This window comes from Aythya marila (assembly GCF_965140915.1).
Source record: "Aythya marila genome assembly, chromosome: 3".
Lineage (NCBI taxonomy): Eukaryota > Metazoa > Chordata > Aves > Anseriformes > Anatidae > Aythya > Aythya marila.
Window position 1 is genome coordinate 59,996,636 of NC_139044.1, and position 21,538 is coordinate 60,018,173.

At 38.0% G+C, this 21,538-nt stretch overlaps 1 protein-coding gene across 2 annotated transcripts in view; it reads right to left on the bottom strand.

Annotated features, from left to right (window-relative positions):
- The window catches only part of CEP162 (centrosomal protein 162), a 42,039-nt gene extending 24,904 nt beyond the window's left edge, over positions 1-17,135 (bottom strand). Inside the window, exons 1-7 of one of the 2 annotated variants that reach the window (XM_082755958.1) lie at positions 17,014-17,135; positions 16,421-16,506; positions 15,511-15,593; positions 10,298-10,436; positions 1,448-1,600; positions 999-1,185; positions 25-77 (exon numbers count right to left, since the gene is read on the bottom strand). In XM_082755958.1, the coding sequence (XP_082612084.1) occupies positions 25-77; positions 999-1,185; positions 1,448-1,600; positions 10,298-10,436; positions 15,511-15,570 (592 nt within the window). In that variant the 5' untranslated portion in view covers positions 15,571-15,593; positions 16,421-16,506; positions 17,014-17,135. Of the gene's footprint in view, positions 1-24; positions 78-998; positions 1,186-1,447; positions 1,601-10,297; positions 10,437-15,510; positions 15,594-16,420; positions 16,593-17,013 lie in introns of those variants that run through there. The other variant, XM_082755959.1, reaches the window with a different exon arrangement.
- Positions 17,136-21,538: the final 4,403 nt, after the last annotated feature.

The following is a 21,538-nucleotide window of genomic DNA, read 5'->3' on the forward strand; positions in this document are numbered from 1 at the left end:
GCTTAACAGCTTGGATAGTATTACCAGATTTCTCTTCATGTGCAGCTTCCTCTTCTCCTTTTTTACTTTCTTCATTTCTGAGAAACAAAATGAAAATTTTACTGTCTCTTCTTGGAGAGTAAATAAATATATTTTTTAAATCATAAAAATTCACATTTATTGTAAGAAGTACCAGAAACCTGAATTTCTCCATCATATCAAATCATAGGTAAGAAAGGTATGTAAATGTCAGTAGTTATTAAAATAAATATGTATGTTTATCATATTCATTTCCATCATATTGTATATCTCTGTACTTCAAATTCTCAGTCTAACTCTTAAAATCACCTCCTTTCTGCATTTCCTCCAACATCTACACCAGATTCTTATACAAAAATTTATCATCAGGTTTGCTTGCTGTTCTGACCTTTACATTCCGCATTAACAAAACAAAAATAAACATCTCTTTCCCCTTTCCCAGTACTTTTTGTTCGTTTAAAACTCTCCAGAACTCTCTCCATCTGTTTTCACATTGGATGTTTACACTTAACATTTGTAATGAACGCAGACTGAACTGCCCATTCTTCCATTATTCTCACAGATACTTGTTTTCACGTTACTGATTACAAATGAATTTCCCTAGTCTATCTTTCTTCCATATTCATCCCAGGGGACACAGGATATTTTTTGGTCTACTACCTAGTTATTATCAATTGTTAACTCTTTTCATTTAGTTACACCTTACAATTAAGAACATTAAATCAACTTATAACTATTGCGTAGTACAAACATGGTGTAGCTATGCTCAGTCATCACCAAGCCACGCTCTTAGATTACTTCTTTATTTATTAAACCCACTTGTCTTTGTCTTAAAGTAAACCAACAACAAAAACAAAACCCACCCACACCCAGAAAAACACAGAGGATCTTGTCTCACAGATACCCAAATGTGGTATTCAGATGCCCAGGTCATATGTGCCCACTAGTATAGTCTGCAACTTTTCTTCCCTCTAAATTACCGAACAAACGGTGCTAGTATTATGGAATCATTGGAATCCAGCTCTTTATTTAATCTTGAATAATCAATAGTTGATGAAGCTTCCTGTTCGAGTTTGGCAAAAAAGATCTCTTTTTCTTCTTGTTCTTCCAGGGTATCCAATCCAACTCCTGTGATACTTTGGTTAGGCCCAGAAGCTACCACTGAATCTAAATTTGAGAAAACAGAACAAACTAATTGTGTTGGCACTCTATGACTACACATAATAGTCATAACAGTCAACCACAACCGTAGACATAAAATATTAACAGCATCAAATTATCACAAATTAATATAAGGATCTTTCAATCCTTAAGCTTCAGCTGACAAGCGAGGAATCCCAGCTTGCAATAAATTAGAGGAAATTTTGTAATAATAATTTAAGTTTAGATCTGGATAACTTCATGAAGTGGTTGCACTCTCAGTTCTCACCGTTTGTCTCCAGGCTGTCTCTGCTTAAGGAGACAGCGATCCCATTACTCGTCTGAAGAGGCATCTTTTCTGCGTGCATATTCTCACCAGTTCCTCCCATCAGCTGCAAAGTGTTCTGTATCTTGACAATGCTTCCACTTGATACAAGCATTCCTAGGAAGGAAGTTGCAATATTACTATCACCTAGAAGCTGTTTGTATGACACTTCAGTTGTGTTCCAGAACCACCTTTTTTTTTTTTTTTGATCTTGTTGCAACTGCAAAGATCTACAGTCTTACAAATTGTGTTCTTCTAACTTCTGTTTCTGTTATGATATATAAACCTTGTTTAATTAGAGTTAACTGGCCTATTATACACATTTTCTTCCCATTCTACACATTTGTGCCCAAGCCTCAGTATGTAACAACTGCTATCGACTTCCTGCAACACTACTCATGAAGAACAATTGGAGAACAATTAACTATTTTGTTGTTGTTGTTGTTGTTAAAAGAACAGAGAAATTAGCACTTCTTTGTTGAAAGTCTATTAATTATGTTTGATTAACTATCCTGGAGAAAGCACCAGACTTCTAAAATTTGTAGACATTGGCTTAACAGCTACATTTCATTTGTTGCAAATTAAGCGCTTTGGGGGAAAAAAAAAAGTAACCAAACTTGGAGGTCGTTGACAAACACATAGTTCTTCCATTCTGTGTTTTTGCAACTGCAATAGGCAGTTTCTCTCCTTACTGTAACTTAATTGTTGCAAGGATTCAACATCACTGCACTAACTTTATGTGCGAATTCTGCTCTCAAACAGAACGCTGCTGTACCTACTTCCTTACTGAAAACTAAAAGCCAAATATTACAGTAAATTATTACTTAAATAAGCTGTACTAAGTCCCTTCTGCCTCCCCTTATAACATCCCACTTTTAGGCTTGGATTGTTACCACGTCTGTCTTTTCCAACATGAATCTCCAGTCAGTAAAATAAACTCAGAAATTATTCTGTCTGGCCAAAGGATGTTTAGGTTGTAGCTGTGTGCTTGTACTGAACATACCAGAAGGGGCGAAGACACTGACAAAACTTCATTTCCTGCTGGCAGGGGATTGCAGGAGATGCATACCTCAACAACCCTGCACATTGAGAACGCTAAACCTGTCTCCCATGTGCTGTTCAAGCACGTCAGCACTAGGCTGTTAATACGTCCTTGTAATATACAAGTCCAAGTTCCTTTAAAGAAATGCCATACTTGCCTATATTGTGACAATGGAGGACCCCCTCTCTTCAATAATGAAAATACACCAGAGTGAGACAAAGAGGGGAGAAAAAGAGCGGAAAAAGAAGTCTGAACACCTTTTCCTTCCCTAAGGTGGAAGGGCCTTCCAGATCCTTAGCACATGCGTTCTAATTTTAAGAGCCTTCTTGTTAAGTAGTAGTACAGTATTTTTCCTTGAGTTGCAATGACAAAGTCCCCTTACATGTTTTATTGGGAAGCTAATACATGTGATTTTACATCTTGCAAATTACTTCCAATCCTGTACCTAACTTTGGTTTCCTCTCTGATACAGAGCTCTGACTTACTCTGCATGCTACAAATAGATGTTGGAGACTAGCTCCACCTCTGTACAGTTACTACTAAACAAAACCTATTTGCTACTACATTGAAAACTACAAAGTGAAAAACTCATTGTGCTGTACAGAAAAACATGAACAGTCCATTTCCCTGATAGCTAAATGCAGTAATTTAAAGTGATTTACCCTGATGGGCACTTTGTTCTAGCTATCAAGACAGCAAATAGGAGTCTGCTTTCAGCTGGATCACAAATTTTTTGCACAGCTTTAGATTAGCTGTAATCTCAACTTCTAATGAAAGAAAATACTAAAAAAAATTTTCCTTAATTTTATTTTAATTATCTCAAGCTCAATAAACTGACAGACTTTGCTCTTGAAGTTTTCATGAGTTTTTTGTAAACTGATATATTCAAGTAATTTTCCAGTTCAAACTAGACCTGAGCTTTTCAAAAAGCACTTTCCAACTATAATCTGAAAATCAAATACTGTTTTACAGCCACTGAGGTTTATAACTCAGCCACTCCCAATTCCCAGATATGTGCACCAGATTACAAGGGGATACTAGTGTTGCTACTGAAGGCAAGAACATCTAGTAGCCCTACACAATCTGAACTCTGAGAAGCCTATTGAACTTGGAAAAAAAAAAAAAAACAAAAAAAAACAACATCAACTTGGATGGTTTTCAAAGTTTACATTTTCACTGTGTTTTCTGACAGTTTGAATAGTCCTACTGATTTCTGAGGGACTTGCAAGGGTGATGGCAGGGCACTTTTATTTCTTGTGAAAATGATTTCTTGAGCAGCAGTTTCATTTTACTACCCATAGCCTTGCACTGTTGATTCTTGCAGTATTTTGCAAGACTCATGATACGAGGTATACTGCCCCTTAAAATAAATTAAAGTAAGAACCTGAATTTCACTTAGAAAAATATTTTATCACAGCTGCAGAAAACCTTAAAGAACAAAATTCAACCTTAAGAACAAAAATACGCAGGGCTCAAACCTAGATATGATGACAAACACTTACTTCTGTTATTTGTAATATGGCCATGACTTACAGAATTGAGCAATTTTCTTTTTGATATCATGTAAAATACAGTAATTTTGTTACCCTCCAAATTGTCTGGACTGTCAGAAGCGACGCTTTCTTCTTCTTTGTTTAAATATGAATCTTTCTTGTCCTTATGAAATTTTTCCAGCATTTTGAATTTAGACAAAGCCTTGCTCCGAGATGCACTGGAAGAAGGTTTAGGGGGAACTACTTTTAGGTGTACACAAACATTTACGAGTTTTAATATACAATGGACAGGGGATAAAGAGAAAAATAAGGTGTGAGTATTCAGATTGCCAATTCTGAAAAAGTAATGTAATTCATTTTCTTGTTGAATTATCTAAAATTTTGCAGCTATAAATAAATAAAAACTAATAAGTTAGTACGTATGAATTTTGAAACTAAAAATATTTTTTGTCCTCTTTCATTTTTAAAAGACAAATTACTAGTTAGTTCTTACTCCACATATATCTTGCATTCAAATACAATGTTCTAGGAGCTCAAAATATATATTACCTGAAAAAAAAAAAAAAAAAAAAAAAAAGAAAACTAACAAGACTACTTCAACAATAAAAGATGTTTTGTACAATAAGTTTTGAAAGAAAGCATCTAGATCAGTTCAAAGAAAACAAGAAAAAACATTGGTAGGTAAAATGTGAATTACTACTGCTTCTATAACTGGTAGTTAAAAGAACTGCATATTGCCTGTTTATACCCCTGTGAGGACTTGCTTAGTGGCCAATAAAACCAAACACTTATTCACTTTACCACTAATTAAGTTTCAGATAACAGTACCACTGCTGAAAACTGTGCTCTCTCATGAGACTTAGATGATAGTCATACTATACTCTTTATATTACCCTAGACTAGACAGATGCACTGCATGAGACTTGTCCAAACCATCAAGCACATGTGCTTGTGTATGTGCTTTGTAGGAGTGGTAGGGTGATCCTAAACTGGCTAATTCAGAGACAATTCTTAGTTAAAGATTGGTCAAATTTACCTTGACACATGAGAGAGCAAAGGCAGCCTAGGGGACCTGGTCAAGTGTCCAGGACCTGTCTACAGATGGGAGGACTATGGGGAGATCTGACCAGAAGCTTGTAGAACTCAGAAATATGCAAGATGACTAAAGATGGATAAACATATGACAGATGCAGGCTAAAGTCAAAAGAAAAAGCTCTAAAACCCTTCCTGATACAATATATGGTTCCTTTATTCCCCTGACTGATGGCCAAGACCACTAATGAGGCATCACTTCTCTACCTTCATTCTCCCACATCTATAGAAACACCAAAAATGGTGACAGCATACCTTCAGTTGTAAATAATGCAAACACCTGTGCCTTTTAAAACAGTAATTCGACATAACCGTCAAACTTCTGTTGCTCGCATTTCAAATGTTAAGCCTAATTTGAGACAGTCGATTTTACTGTTTATAACCCAGACCGAGATGCATTATAGCTATTTTGCGCAAAGGAGGCTTATGAAAACAGGACATACACTCTAGAAACGTACTCTAAGGAAAATGATCTATAGACTATGTAGTCACAAAGGATCAACTGCCAAATATTTCTTTGTCATGGCTCTCCAAAACATTATTGAATCTGTTTGAATTCAACACCAATGCCACATTTAACCTAGTCTATCTATCTATTTATCTCTATATATATATATATCTCAAGTTAATTGTTGCTCTATGAAACACATTTGTGTAAAGTACAGTAGCAATTATAGCTCTTAATTATTCTTTGGAGTTTCTTCTCAGATAGCACTAATAGTTACTTTACATAAACGGATGAATCTGAAATTACATTGACTAAAATAAACCTGCAGATTAAATAACCCAATTTGTCATTACGATACCAACTGCACTGTTTCCATTTCAGAGGCAGCATGCACAGCAGACGGAAAATAATATCAATATAAAATTAATATAATACTTATCTGACTGGAGTTTTTCAGCTTTGACAAACAGAACACTGAATATTAATATTTCTTGAGTAGGAAATACAGAAAATATATTTTCTGTTTACTAACTATACTGATCTTTGTTATGACTTTCAAGGTTATTTTCCTCCCCCACTTGCTCACATTCAATACTGTCTGCCTACATTGCTAGGTACAGTGATCAATGATGTAACAACAATTAAGCAAAAGTTCACACACTTGTTAGTTTCTTCTGGAAATGACAAACAAATTAAGTGGCAGCTTGCTTTTATGAGAAAACTATGGTCAAATGGACTGCTACAAAGGATTTTCTACAGGAAATGTACTACTAACGTAAGGCTGATATTGAATAAACTGAACAAAACATATTTAATCAAATACCAGACTGGGAATCTGAATGTGGAATCTGTTTTTCACTGTTTTCCACTACTTCAGCATGGCTTTCCATCCCTTTCTTCTCTTTTCTCACTTTAACAAATCTTGTTTGAAAATCTTGAAAAGTAAGACAAACAGCAAGAACAGATAGGCAAGCAAGACAGGACAGGAGTTATTATTACCCAATTTCTCTTTATCATTTAAATGGCAAAAAACAAGTAGACATTATATTAGTTAGAGATATGTCTTTAACCTGTCAAATATGTAAGACTGTATCTTGAATCATAATTTACGCATTTCATCTTAAAGCTGAAGAACAGAGTTCAAACGTGCCTAGAATAATAAGCAGAGTTATTTTAAAATGTACTTTACTATGCTTAGCCAAAAGAACAGAAGTAGTTTACTCTGTTTACCATTAGCCTACAAAACCAAGTGAAAAGAGGTCATTAGTGCAAATTGCTACCTATTTCCCAACACTTTGGCAATGAGACGCCTTGGAAAAAACAATCAGACAATAAATACATGCATAAATATGGAGTCCTCCAGTCACCCCTCTTACATCTTTCAGGAAAGCATGGTACAGAAACAAAAGCAACTCAAAATGAAAACCCCAGACTGGAAACCGTTTATCACCTTGGTGCATAGCTCAAGCTAATTAGCCAGACTCTGCACTTCATTAATATCACAATCTCTCTCCACGGTGCCACTCAAACACATCAACTCATACGGAGCTAGCTCACGTATTTGTAATGCTGCACTGGGGGTGGAGGTGAGATTCATACATTTACATAATGTTAAATCACGATAACAAACCACTTTGAGAATAATAATTATACTACCTGACAGCCTGTTAATAAGAGTCTTATCTGCAAACCAACATGGAGGTTCAAGCTTATGAGAATTCACAAGGATCTGCACAAAGTTTTGAAAAATGCTAAATTTACACTTCTCAAAAGTTAAGCTCAGCTTAATTTCCATAGTTTTCAACAGAGCAATATTACTATTTCTTCAGCAGGACAATTATTCTGCTACGTACGGCACATTTAACAACCTTACAAAAAGCTAAGAACTAGATCACCTTCTCCTCATTTGCAGTAACTTACGTTGCAATGCTGCTGTACCTTCATCCATTATTAATACACCTGAGCAACATAATACATAACACACATCTACTGAAGAATATTAGACCTAGCAAAATTGTATTTGATGGAAGCACAGAAGCGTGCAACACAAAGAGACAGAGAAAGGAAAAAAAACGAGCCGTTCTAGAACCATATCAGTAACTCAGGAAGAGTATGAATATGAACAGTCTCGCTTCTTTCGTGGGTAAATTGATTCCATGCTTGCAAAACTGGATAGATTTACCTTCTACATATTTTCACATTAAAAGATAAGTTTGTTTTAAGGTATCTATGATGCTTTTACCCTGATGGGCAGCTAAGCTCCACTACAACCACTCTCACTCCCCCTCCTCCAAGGAGAAGTGGGAGGAAGTATGATGGAAAAAGCTCAGGGGTTGAGATAAGGACAAGGAGATCACTCAGCAATCATGTCACAGGCAAAACAGACTCAGCATAGGCAATAAATTATATTAATCTCCCTACTACTAACAAGCTATAGCAGTGAGAAAATAAAAACAAACTAAAAACACCTTCTCCCCATCCACCCTCTTCTACCTCCTGCCCCCGAGCAGCACAGGGGAAAAGTGAACAAGGGCTGCAGTCAGTCCCTGACACTGTCTCTGCCGCTCCTTCACAGTCACTCTCTGCCCCTGCTCCGGGATGCCCATCCTAAACTGAGCCTGCAGGGGCTGCCCACAGGCAGCAGCTCCTCAAGCACTGTTCCCACACGGCTCCGTCCCACGGGGTCCATCCCCCAGGAGCAAACTGCTCCAGCACGGGGCCCCCACGGCTGGGCGGCAGCTCCCCCCAGACCCCCTGCTCCTGCGTGGGCTCCTCTCCACGGGCTGCAGCTCCGGCCCGGGGCCTGCTCCTGCGGGGGCTCTCCATGGGCTGCAGACTCCTCCAGGCCACATCCACCTGCTCCACCGGGGGCTTCTTTACCCATGGGGAGGGCTGCAGCGTGGAGATCTGCTCCCTGTGGGACCCATGGGCTGCAGGGGGACAGCCTGCTCCACCAGGGGCCTCTCCCTGCACAGGCTGCAGGGGAACTGCTGCTGCCTGCCTGCAGCACCTCCTGCCCTCCTGCTACACTCACCTGGGGGTCTGCAGGGCTGGTTGTCTCCCACTTTCTCACACCTTTCTCCCAGCTGCTATTGCACAGCCGTTTTTTTGTTTTTTTTTTTTTTTTTTTTTTTTTTCCCCCCCCTTTCTTAAATCTGCTCTCCCAGAGGCCCAACCAGTGTAATTCCCTGGCTCACCTCTGGCCAGAGGCAGGTCTGTTTTGGAGCTGGCCCTGATCTGACATGAGGCAGCTGCTGGGTGCCTCTCACAGATGCCACCCCTGCAGCTTCTCTGCTACCAAAACCTTGCCACTTGAACCCAATACAGGACCTTAACAAGTTTACTAGAAATTTATTTGTATTTCATATGTCAACAAACTGAAGATCAAGCACGTTTCAGTTCTCGTAGCTTTTCCTCTAGTTAAACTGCACGGCTGAAAAGATATTCTTAGCTTAAAAAATATAAGCCATTGAATTGGTCTGGACAGGAACAACTTGACACCATCACATCACTTCTGGTTCTGCTTTGCACTTAACCTGTATAAGAACTGTTCTCCAAAAGTTCTAATTAGCCTGCCCTTTAGGTACCTATTCCAGTATTTCTGGTTGAAGTAGCATGAGAAATATCAAAGCCCTTTATGGGTTGACTCAAGCATCTCAGAAAAATCATGGAAGAATAACGAACTTCTAAAGCAAATTTTCATTGAAAAAAAAAAAAACAGAAATGAGGTCATGCTAACTGCTTAATTCTCGTACTATGCCCACACTGCTCGTCAGGATTTTTTTGGAAAGCAGTAAGGAAATCACAATGTCTCATAACTACCTAACAGGCAGCTGCACTGCCTGATAGGAGTTTTCTCATATCCATTGGAGTTCGCCAGCAACATCTTAAAAGCCAAGGACATATCACAAGTTCAGACAACATCCATTAAAGGTTATGCCTAAATGGCACAATTTCAGACTAAGATTTGACCTGAACTATAACACTCACAGGACAGAGCTATTCTTAAAGTATTGCTGGTAGTCTCTGATTTTAACTTCATCATATGAAAACCTGATTTCTGGGATTTTCTGTTAAGCTCCGTTACAAGCTACACAAATCCTGAAAAGAAGAGGCCACTGATTATTAAAAGAACAAGAGACAATCACCCTGTGGAAACTAACTACTCCTACGGTTTGCTACCAAACAGGGAAACAGTGAAGGAATATTAGTCTAGAGGTGGAAAGCTTGCAAGAAATATATTTGCTTCCATAACTACATGACCAAACAGTGAACTAATAGCAGCGTTATCACGACCCTTATCTCCTTGAGCCATGCTTTATGGCAAGGGAAATATTGAGAATACTGACAACAGATGTTTTTGAATCAGCCGCTGTTGTTAAACCATCAGTATAAGAACAGGTTGGTTACAAAACATACCTATAAATATTTCAGCAGAATTCATAACTTACATTTTCTAATCACCTCACTCTTTGTATTTACTCTTTACAAGTTTTAGTAACTTGAAAACTACACAAAAAAAAAAAACACAAACAAAACAGCAGAAAGCTTGCTTACAGCTTGAATATGATCTCTCTTAAAAAATACAATTACATTTGAGTTTTATCCTTTGCAAACTTGCATTGTAATGTTCTAAAGTACTTGAGTTGCATGGACATCATTTGAAATCAAGCCTGCGTGAAGGGAAAGAACTAGCCTGACACCCTGTGGCCAAAAAACTGCAGAACAACATTATTTACCACCGTCATCTGAATCTTCCTCAGTTATCCACCATGGCACTGAATCCTTTTTCTTCGTTTCTTTTTTCCTTGGCTGTCCCAACGTCTCAAGAATGCTGGACTTTTTTTTTGAATTTCCAAGTGAATCATCTGAAAGAGACTGGATCAAATCATATACAAGATTAAAGACAGCTTTTACTTTTTCTCATTAACTGTGTAACATTGTTTAACTGTATTTTAGCCACTCAGTTCTTGAACTGCGTTCAGATGCCTGTCTTTACTCCCCCCATCTGCTTTTTTTTTGGTGTTTTTGTTTTGTATATGCGTGAAAAGAATGAGTAACAGACAATAACTATATTCATGTGGAGCAATACTGGAGATTATATTGTAACACCACTGCCAGAATTTGAAGTATTAAAAGTTAACTGCTTTGTAGAGTTTATGTTCAAAAGAACAGTATCATCAGCTCCTTTTTCAATTAGTTACAACATATAACAACCTGACAAAATCCTGCCTACATCCCTAAAGATTAAAGAAAAAGAAAAAAGTAGCATAGAAACTGTTTTGCTTGGCCAGGCTTTTTACACAAAAACATTATCAATATTCTAAAAGTGAACCTTCACAAGTAACTTTCTAGCTCCCAGCAAAACAGAATTCAGAAATTCACTTTGTACTCATGGAAATGAACAGAAACACCAAATCCCTTTCTATCCGACTCCACGTATTAAGCTTTGATATATATATTTTTTGGTTATCTATACTGATTTGACTGATGGATTAATTCAGTGGAGAAGAAAAGGCTACAATATCCTAGGAATTTAGTTATGAAATAGTAATGGGAAAAGATCTACAAACCCTTCATAAGACAACAGCACTTTTCTTAAGCAATACAAGTTGCTAAAGAAAATCTCTTTTAGTACAGCTCTCTGTGGCTTATGGCAGTATCTGAGCCCCACTTAGATAGCTGTCCAGACACTGAACAAGGAAATATATTAATGTAGGAAATATAACTTAAGAACTACACAGGAAACCTGACATTTCCAGTCTTTCTCCTTCCTTGGCAGAATCACATGTTCTCTACCTACACTAACACCACCAAAGAGGCTCAAAGAAGCAAGAAAGTGCACTGCAAGCTTATGTGTTACATAGTCCCTGTGCTTAAATTCAGTAAGCAGAGGGTTAAGGGGTGTGGCATACTGTTTATTTTTATCCTTTTTATTTTTTCTTTTTTTTTTAGCCTTAGTTTTTTAAATCAATTGTCCTAAAGTGACTTACAGAACACAGTAATAGTGTTAGCAAAAGCCATAAAACATAGGATGCAAAGAATTCACATATGGAATGCATCATACAGGAAGATTTCAAAAGCTTCACTTTTATACTTGTCACAAATAAAAAAACGTGACAGTCCAAACAGAATACTGGAAGCAACGGGATCACGCATGCTTAATATGTAAAGTGCAACAGGATGTTTTATTAAAATGTTCCTCTGTAGTCCACTGCCTGACTTCTATTGTATAAAAAGCATTGCCATAAAAGGCTACTTTTACTTGATATCTAACGCTTCAATTTATATGCGCCTAACAGGAACATTCATAAAACACCAATCATCCCAAAGCACCATTTAAGAAAAAAAAATAATTCTTACTAATATCTCTGACCAATAACGTCTTCAGAGTTTACAATTGCACCTTAAAAAAATAAATGCCTGTCACAGTTTAAGTACCCCAAGTCTTGCAGTTTAATAAAAACAATTTTTGCAAGTTATGGAACTGTTAGACAACAGGATGTACTACAATTACTTTATGTTGGCTCAGCGACATAGAGCAAAAGTGTCTTACATTTTTAATAAATGTCCTATAAATAACAACTTCCTTACACTAGTCTCTACCAAGTACTAGTGCCATTGTCCCCAAAGGTTTGGTTGCAAGTACTGACAGGTGCTCGATGCAGGCTTTGTTGTCACTTGCTGTTTCTTTTATGACTAACAGCATCGTCTACTCTGCAAACAGAGTGCTTCAGTGATGCTCATACTCCTTAGAGCATTGTAACTAAAGAAACTGAAACTCCCAGATGTTGCTCTCAAGTTCTGGAAACTTTCTATGTCCAGCCATCTTGTCAACTGCAGACAGTAAAGTTGCAGCAGCTGGAGAAGAAATACTGACACAAAAATGCTAGTGTTTTTCCAACAGGTCAGCAGCCTCAACAGTGAAACTTAGATTTTTCTTGTTTGTTTGCTAAAAGAAAAAAAAAATTTTTTTGGACTGGTAATGGATTTTCAGTACCAGTAAGTGGTACCAAATTCTTCCTAACCCCTACAAAAGAGCCTCTCAGCCTTTCAGTTACAGAGACAATAACCACCAAAAAAAAAAAAAAAAAAAAAAAAAAAAAAAAAAAGTTGTTTAATCTCAATTTAAATAAAAGCAAAGTCATTTTTAAGACCTAGGACCACTATGTCACATAATCAGCTTACCATCTCCTATAGAGAAGGAATTTAAGAAAGTAGATAAGCAAATGCAGCACTGGATCAAGAACACTTTCATGAACAACTGCCCTAACTATTTTGTGAAAAAAGTCTTTTTTCAAGAAAATAAGACTACTCCAAATTATAATACCTTAATATATTTGATCTTTTAATAAAAAATTAAAAATGCTTTTCCAAAACATTTCACGTGGTTTAGTGTGAAATATTACTATTCTGTGGTACTCTGCAGATTTGCTAATTAAGATGACATAGCCTTTCCAGTCTTCCTTCTCAGCTGTAAATGAGTATTATGTAGAACGAAAAACAACCTAGAAGTCTAGAAGCAGATAACAGCTTTTTTCTAACATTGCTTTGCTTGAAATATCATCAAAAAAATGCAAATAATGGAAGCATTGTGTATAAGAAAGAACTTGCATAGCATGTCCCATGGGAACTACACAGCCAACACTCAGAAAGCTCACGAGCTATACCAGTATGACAGGTGATACTTAAAGAAAATCAAACTGACAGTAGGGGAAGTACACTGAAGCTGGTGGAAGTCGAGGGGAAGGATCACTGGTACATAGACAACACAGGAACAAGAGAAGAATTATGGATGACAACAGCTTGTTGAATCCATAATTCTCTTCAGCCTTCGTAGTCTACATATCTACAAATAAGTAGATTGGAGTAAGTATCATCAGGCAGAGGAATTCTTAAACGGCCAATTCCGCATGCAGTAATTGTTACTATATGTTTGTTCCCTTCTATGTAATGACAGAAGCCGAGAAAATCCACTTCATTGACAGTTTCTGAAGTTCACTGAGTATGTCAAAGGATTTCTTTAGTTTAATTCACATTCACATTTAGTTTAATTCACTAGATCTGCATCATCCAATTGTATCCACAATGTTCCTTTTAACTTTTTGTTTTCATCTCAGACATGCATACAATCTACAATCCTCCCCAAATAAAAGTACTTTCACTAAGTGCAACCAAGAGTTACTTAAAAGGGGAAAACATCCTGCTCCCTTTCTTTCCTAAAACATTTGCTTAAACAATAGCAAGTCTTCCTCCAACTACTAAGAAACTTTCCCAACCCCTTCCTCCTGCTTAATACTCTCAACACAAACATCACCTACACAGCCATGTGTTTCAAACAATGGAGCACATCAGTTTCTCATCTTTCTAACACTAAAAGGCTGCCCGCTTTTTATGAAAAAAACAATAGCAAAGGGAAGAACAGAGTGGAAGATGCACGCACACGAAGTAACAGCATAGATAATGTCATTATTTGGGTCTGTAGCTAGCAAAACATAAAATAAAACATACTTGTAATGACTGGATGGACAGTATATATGTGTAAAGTGTTTAAGCTTGCTTAAAAATAGTTTTAGTTTGAAACGATAAAAAAAGTTTAAGATATGAGCTGTTAAAAGTTGCTTTCTCTGAACGATGCCAAATGCCACTTAGAAAAAAACACAACAAAATAGCTGTATTGAATTATTCTAACTCAACTGTTCTCAACATGGACAATAACTGAAGAGTAAAAAGAACATGTAAATGAAGAATAAAATACAAGAAATGGTCATATACAGGCTTTTGTTAGATGCACAAAATAAATAAAAAAAATAAATCTCTTATCCTCCCCAGAGCAACTGCCTTCATAACAATAGAAGAAGCATTTTTGACAGAAATGCAAATCCTACTTTGCTATTTTTACTTCAATTAGTAACTCCAGTGAATTCAAGAAAGGCAGTTACATCATGAAATTAAAGGCCAAAATTTACCTTCAAGATCTTTGTGAATCTTAATATTCGGATAGCATATTAGTTCCCTGTTCTCTCAATTTTGTATTGCTCAATTAAGTAACATCTATATTGTGTTTGTAAAAGCAGCTGCATGATATTCAACGTAGAAAGAGGGACTTGGAAAAGCTGAAAACTCCATGAAAAAGAAGCCTCCTATTACTACAGTTTTCCACTACACAGTAGAAAGTGAAAGTTTAGGTGCTAGCTTCTATAAAACTTCTCACAAGTAATTACACTGTACAAAAAACACACTTTATGCATTCATTACTTACAGCAAAGACCCCAAGAAAATTCTCTGCAATCGCTAGCTACACTTGTACACATACTGTCGTAGCATCCAGTAAAGGCCTTACTTGTGTGGTATTTCTATCTTAGGCTTACCACAGTGTGTCTGATATACCAGAAAGCAAACTCTGAAATTGCAAAGCTTATTCCAATGAAAAAGTACACCAAATTATGACACTCTGACCATGTCCAATAATTGCTAGCTGAAGTCATAACCCACAGATGTGCAAGATTTTGCCTACATGCAGAAACATCAAGCAGGATGAGCAAAAAAAAGATTCAAATTATTTTTTTCCAATCACTACAACATATTTAATTTTGTTACAATTAAAATGAGTGTTTAAATATAGTTTGATGAAATGGAAAAATAAGGACATCTTTCAAATGTACCTTGCAGCTACATACAGAGGGTTTTGATCTCATTGGCTCTATTCTAAAGAAATAACCTAGCAGTGACAAAATAATCATATTTAATCACAAAACTGTTCTCTTGATTTCAGTACAGCAGAGTAGTATGAATTCAGTTTAGCAAGGGAGCTATGACATTGCAAGGACCCACTCATAAAACAGCTACGTGAATCATATGACAGAAGCACAGCTGCATCTTCTATTTCATACTCAATTTTTCTTCTGTGTTTTAATGGAGAAAATGAATGTGACCTTGCTCTGAGACATACCTCTTTCAGAAACTCTTCAAACTGCTCATCTAGTTCTTCTTTTGAAAATCGATGAGCCATTATCTGCAACTGGATGTTACCTTCTAAACAATAAGAAAAAAGTTAATTAAAAGCATTCTAAAATTAGGGGTAGCCTATAAATTTTCTGCTTTCACAGGGCTATAAGCAAAAAAATCTCCAGATAGATGTCAGAGTTTTCCACTCCTAACCCAAATCTACGTTATTAACTTAATGAGACAATCAACACAAACAGATTTGCATTACTCAGTTTCCATATAATAAGAATACTAATTTCCAGAACAACAGCTACAGCATTTACACAGCATTTATTGTGAGGGATAAAGAAATGACAAGTCTCTTCACCACCTTTAAATTATTCTTTAAAGGACATCTCTCTTTGCTACCTACAATTAAGAGTTCTGTCAATGATAAATCAAGAATCCACAGCATTAATATTTCCCATCTCTTTTAAGGGCTTTTAATTCCTAAAAGCGGATACATCTGGCATTGTAACTTTTGCTTCATAGTCTCTGCTGTGTTTAGGACTCAGTAAATAACAAATACATAAAAGCCTTCAAAATTAGAGGATGACATTCAGTTTGATCTGCCCCAAAACACAAAACCAAAAGCACTTGCCCTCCTCTCATTCCCAAAAGTCTTTGTTGATTTCTCAGGTATAAAATATGCCCCACACTCAAAATGCTACAAAGCTTTTGCATATCACAATGCGCAACACATATGGCTACCGTCAAAACTGCACACACATTGCAGTATTAAACTACTTTAGCATCCTCCAGGCAGAGAAGAGCTGCATAAACATGAAAGGGCTCAACACTCGCAGAAATGCTTTTACCATTAAATAAAACTTCTCTCAAATGGAGCCCTCTCAGTACACAGGACTGTTACCTACCTACTAAATGGATTCTGACAGATGAGTGGTGACAACCGCTTCCTGCTTTCACTCCTTATTCATCCGCAGACCACCCGACACTTTGGCTTTGACAGAAATAAAATAAAATAAATAAAACAAATTAAAGTAAATAATATAAAATAAAATCAACACAAACCAGTTATAGTAGGCTGCCCAGACTTTGATTTAAATAAGATATCCTTATGTAAGCACTTGGACAGTATCTGTGAAAAGATGGTAAGGAGATTAAGAATGTAACCCCTCACGACACACATAATCCATTATCCTTTTATATTTTTACATCAAAGGGCACTGCAAACAGTGGATGCTATAACAGTTTACTGTTAAACTGTTAATGCCACGTACTTAAACGAGTGGAGAACGGTTAATTTGTTTTGCTAGAGAAGCAGATCGGTTCTTCCCGTACACCTCTACTCCTGTCACCCATAAAATTGCAGCTCTGAACGCTGGCGACGTCCCAGGTTTATTTTTCAAAAGGAGAACGAGGCAGGCGGTTTGCACAACGGAACGCACACGCCCGCAACCCTTCGCGAATAAGCTTTACCGTCAACTTTAAATATTATAAACTTTACCGTAAACTTTGAGGCAAAAGCCGGGGCAGCCCCTGGCTGGGGCTGGGGCAGGTGCCAGGACACCAGGGCGTGGGGAGGGCCCGGGAGGGCAACCACAGCCGAGGCCCAGGCCTAGGCCTAGGCCGCCCGCGCTTGGCCGCCGTTGCCTTGGCAACCGTGCCGGCCACCGTACCGCCCGCCGGGAGTGAGGGCGGGGAGAGGAGGGGAGGCGGCGCCCGGCCGCCATTATGGGTGTGGCGCGGGTCACGTGACGCGCGGCGGGGTGCGGGGGTAGAGGAGGGAGGAGGAGGAGGAGGAGGAGGAGGAGGGGGGAGGGGAGGAAGGCGCGGGCGGCGCTGACCGCTTCCACCATGAGGGGTCACGGCAGGATAGCGCAGGAGCTGCCCGCGCACCTGCGCTCCGCCGCCTCCTGTTCCCAGTCCCGGCAGCCTGCTGTCCCTCCTCTGCCCTTTTTTTTTTTTTTTTTTTTTATTTCTTTTTCCTTTTTTCTCCCCAAAATTAGAGCTGAATTGGGTTTTTCCGCCTGGCGGGTCCTTGGCGAGGAGCAGCGTTGTGCCTGCTCGCACCAGGGCTCGGGGCAAACGAGCCCTTCAAAGTCTGCACATTCACTGATCCCCTAAAATTTCAGAGGGGTGTGCCCCTTCAGCCTCACCAAACCAAGAAAAAATGAGTAAAAAATTACATCTATTTCCCTAACAAAAAGGTCAAACCCAAAGCATCTCTCCTTGCTCTTACCCAAACATCCCCTCGTGAAGTTTTTCCCGTGTTTCTGCCTTAGATGTTGGCTGCCGCGCTTCTAATGCGTTTTAGCACATCTCTGGAAGTGTTTAAAATATGCAGAGGAATTAATGACCCCCGCTCCCCTGACCACTGTCTCTCAAATAACCGCAGAACAATTGCAGTCTGTGCCTGCATGTGCTCTCCAGCCAGGGTCTGTCAGTTCTGTTTGTTGTGAGAGTCACGTTGCTTCAGGAATTTTTTACGCCAGTGTTTAGTAAATGGCAAAATAAAGCAAGCTCACTTAAGAATACAAATGAACATTGTTCACACACACACACTCGCATTTGGGTCCTCTGCTGAGCAGACTCGGAATGAAAAGATTTTGAAAGGAAGTTTTCTTCAGCCGGCATTGGGTACTCATTGTAAGTGAGAAACTAGTTAAAATTCTATTACTGTCTCTCATTTCCTGTTAGTTTGAGAGATAAAGACTGTGCTTCCAATATGGCCTTTATACGTCCCAGATTGTTTTATCCAAGTATAAATTACAGTTTATATTCAAAGAAGCAAAGAAATATGGGCTGTGCATTTTTCCATTGAAGTCAGTAGAAATTACTCTGCTGAAGGTGCTGTAGCACTTCTTTCAATCAGGCCTTTTGTCTGCAGATGGAGTATTGTATTTCCATTTGCAAAGTATGGGTCATTTGTTTTGTCTTTGTGTGCAACTTCTGCTGCTGTCTATGGGAAACGTGGGAGCTGATCAAGGACAGGATGCCCATATAAACTAATACACTGGAACGATTTGTTAGGCATGACAGCCTAATGCTGGTGAAAACATCAGTTTCCAGCATTTGCTCTTTTCTCTCATATGTCATGAAGAGGCATGGAGTGAGGCATGAGCATTTAAAGAGAAATATGGAAATTAATTAAGATATGTCAGTCTGATGCTGCGCGCCTTGATCCTGTTCACATTTAAGCCAGTGCAAATTTTGCTATTAACTTCAAAGTGATAGCCGCGACATCATTCATCGATCATGAGAGTTACTTCATATATAATCAAATAATCACATCAAGGGCTCAGTCGTCCTGCAAGCTGCTAAAAAACTGTTGCACATTGAAGCCTTTTTGCTTGCAGAAGTATGTTCAAAGAGGCTTGTACAAAGTATAGAAAAATGTGCAGAGGGATCAATGCTGTTGGAAACCTCAGTGCCCATATGGGGGGGAAAAAAAAAACAAACCACTCTTGATGACTGTTGTGGAGAGGAGGCATTGCCTAGTGTTGAAATGTCATCCAGTGCATTCAAGTGACATGCACAATAGCCACTTAAAAGATTTTCATTTCCTTCTAATGCCATCCAGTTGGAACAGTTTTCTGTAGAGCTCTTAACAGCAAAGCTTAAAAAAAATGAGAGCAGGGATAGCCATGAATTTCAGGAACTTGGCCATTAGCGTGGTGATGCTAATAAAGCTGAAGTGTGGTCACAAATTCTGAAATAGATCCTGCTGGATAGAGCCCCAAATTATAAGGTAAAATTCTGGCTCTACTGACATTGGTGGGAGGCTTATGTTGACTTGTGTGGAATCAGATTTTGCCACTGTAGTCACTGGTTTCTCTTTTAAATGTGGCATGTGTACACTTAGACATTTTTACTTCAGATTGCTAAAATGGAAGGCTTTGCATATTAGTATAATGATTTCAAATTATTAATGGTAAAATTAAAAGGGATAAAATATCCATACTTTTGTTTTTGCATGTCTTATTTCAGATTAATATCATCCATAAATGTCGATGAGGAAAAAGACATCAAATAAAAAGGAAACAAAACGTCTGCCACATCCATTTTGGCTGAGGCATTGCATTAGATAGTATTTCAGTACTGAACTTGCAAATATGTGAAATATGAGATTATGATAATAAATATTTAGCCATATTCTTGGTTATGTTTTTTTAAAGGTTAACAGTTTCATACTGAATGAAAAGCAAACAAACAGTGGTGAATTAAGAAGTTTCTTTAAACTACATTCTCTTTTCATGCCCGCTGTGATAATACTTCCTTACACGACTATGCAATCAAAATCCTTTCCACTATATGCATCAGATAAAAAAAGGAGCCGTCCTTAAAAACAAGAGTTTCATAGAAAACAGAAGAATTATGTTCTTCTATATTCTTATGTTCTCCTATGTGGAACTGTATTTTTTGTGAGGAAAAACAAAAAACAAACAAACAAAAAATAATAAATAGCATTGTTAAGTTAGGATTAGTTATAAAATAGTTCACCTAAATAAAATTTCATATTAAAAGATAATTTTAATGCTTTCTATTTTGTGTCACTGCAGATCTGACATTGCTCCATTGCTGATTAACCATAATCCTCAAATCCCGAGGGCCAGATTTACGGTGGACTGTGTTACAGTAGCTAGGCTGAACTCAGCTTAGCTTGAATCTCACCCCCCAGGTCTTTTCCGTCATGCAGTTTCTCCACAAGCTGAGAAATAAACTGTGTATTGTTTTAAATTGCTCCAGCAGCTTAAACCATTCACTAACCTTATTTCTGCTTTGTATGTGCGTCCCTCGAACTGAGCTGCAAGTTGGAAGCTAGGCTGTCACGTTGCTGGCCATTTCAAGGTTTCTGCAAGTTTGCAGACATGGTCTACGGCACTGTTTCTCAGATTTTTTTGAAAACGAATCCTCCTTTTGCCTCGTTTTTGTAAATGCTGAATAGCCTTAATGCTGCGCCCTGTCCTGCCAATGTCTCAGCTTCTCAGGGGGAGCACAAAGTTTCCGTAATAACTAGCTGCAGGAGTAAACCTTTCTCCATCATGGAGAAAACTGTGCTACCGCCAGCAAATAGAAGCAGTTAAAAGTGCCTTCAAGAGGATGAAAGTTTGCAGTCAGTAATTACAGCTGCTTCTCACTCTCTTAACTTAGAAGTTAAGCATCTAACACTGCTTTTTCTGACATTTCCTGATCCTTTCTAAACTTTTTGGGAAATGTTGCTACACTACGTAATCCAGCCCATGGAGCAAGATCCCTCCTATTAAGAGCTTTCACTTTTGACAGATCCTAGGAACATTACTGTGTAAAGACAGATAGATTTGACCAACCCTAGCGCATTTGAACAAGCCTGACAATCCCATCCTATGCCTTTTGCATATCCTTCTTTGCCAGTGAGAGTCCTCAGTGCTTGGCACATTGAAGACTTACTTTCCACGGGGCTGGGGAAACAAAACTTTCACCCCAAAGTTATTTGAACTGCAAACCCTCATCTGTCTTGAATATTCTGCTCTGTATACAGAAAGCTATAATAAATTTTTCTTTTTGCGTGAAGACACACCACATATCTTTGGTTCAGAAAAAAAATAAGGTAAATATTTTTACAAAAAATTCTTAGTGGCTTAGCAAAGATTAAGCTCCAAAAACTCAGCAAGGAAAAATTAAGTGTGCTCATTTATTAAAATTATTCAGACCTGTAGAATCTCTTGTTAATCCTGCCAACATATCTTCTTCACACTGGCAAGAATATTAGCTTTGCATTTCAGGTTTTCACTTGGTTATTTTTAGTTCTTCTGAAGCCTGGGAAATAAGAAATATAACCGCTTTGAACAGTCTGAAAGAGCCAACTCTAGCAGGGCCTCTGAATCTGATTAGATAAAACAACAAAGAGGTTCTGTTAGGGCAGAGGCAGGAAGAACTAAGGTGGGTGGCAATATCTGTCATAACTCAGGGGAAATGTAGCCTCAAAGCACTCAAAAGTGGGTGAAAAAATAACATAAGCAATAGACAACTTTCCCACATCTTAGGTCACT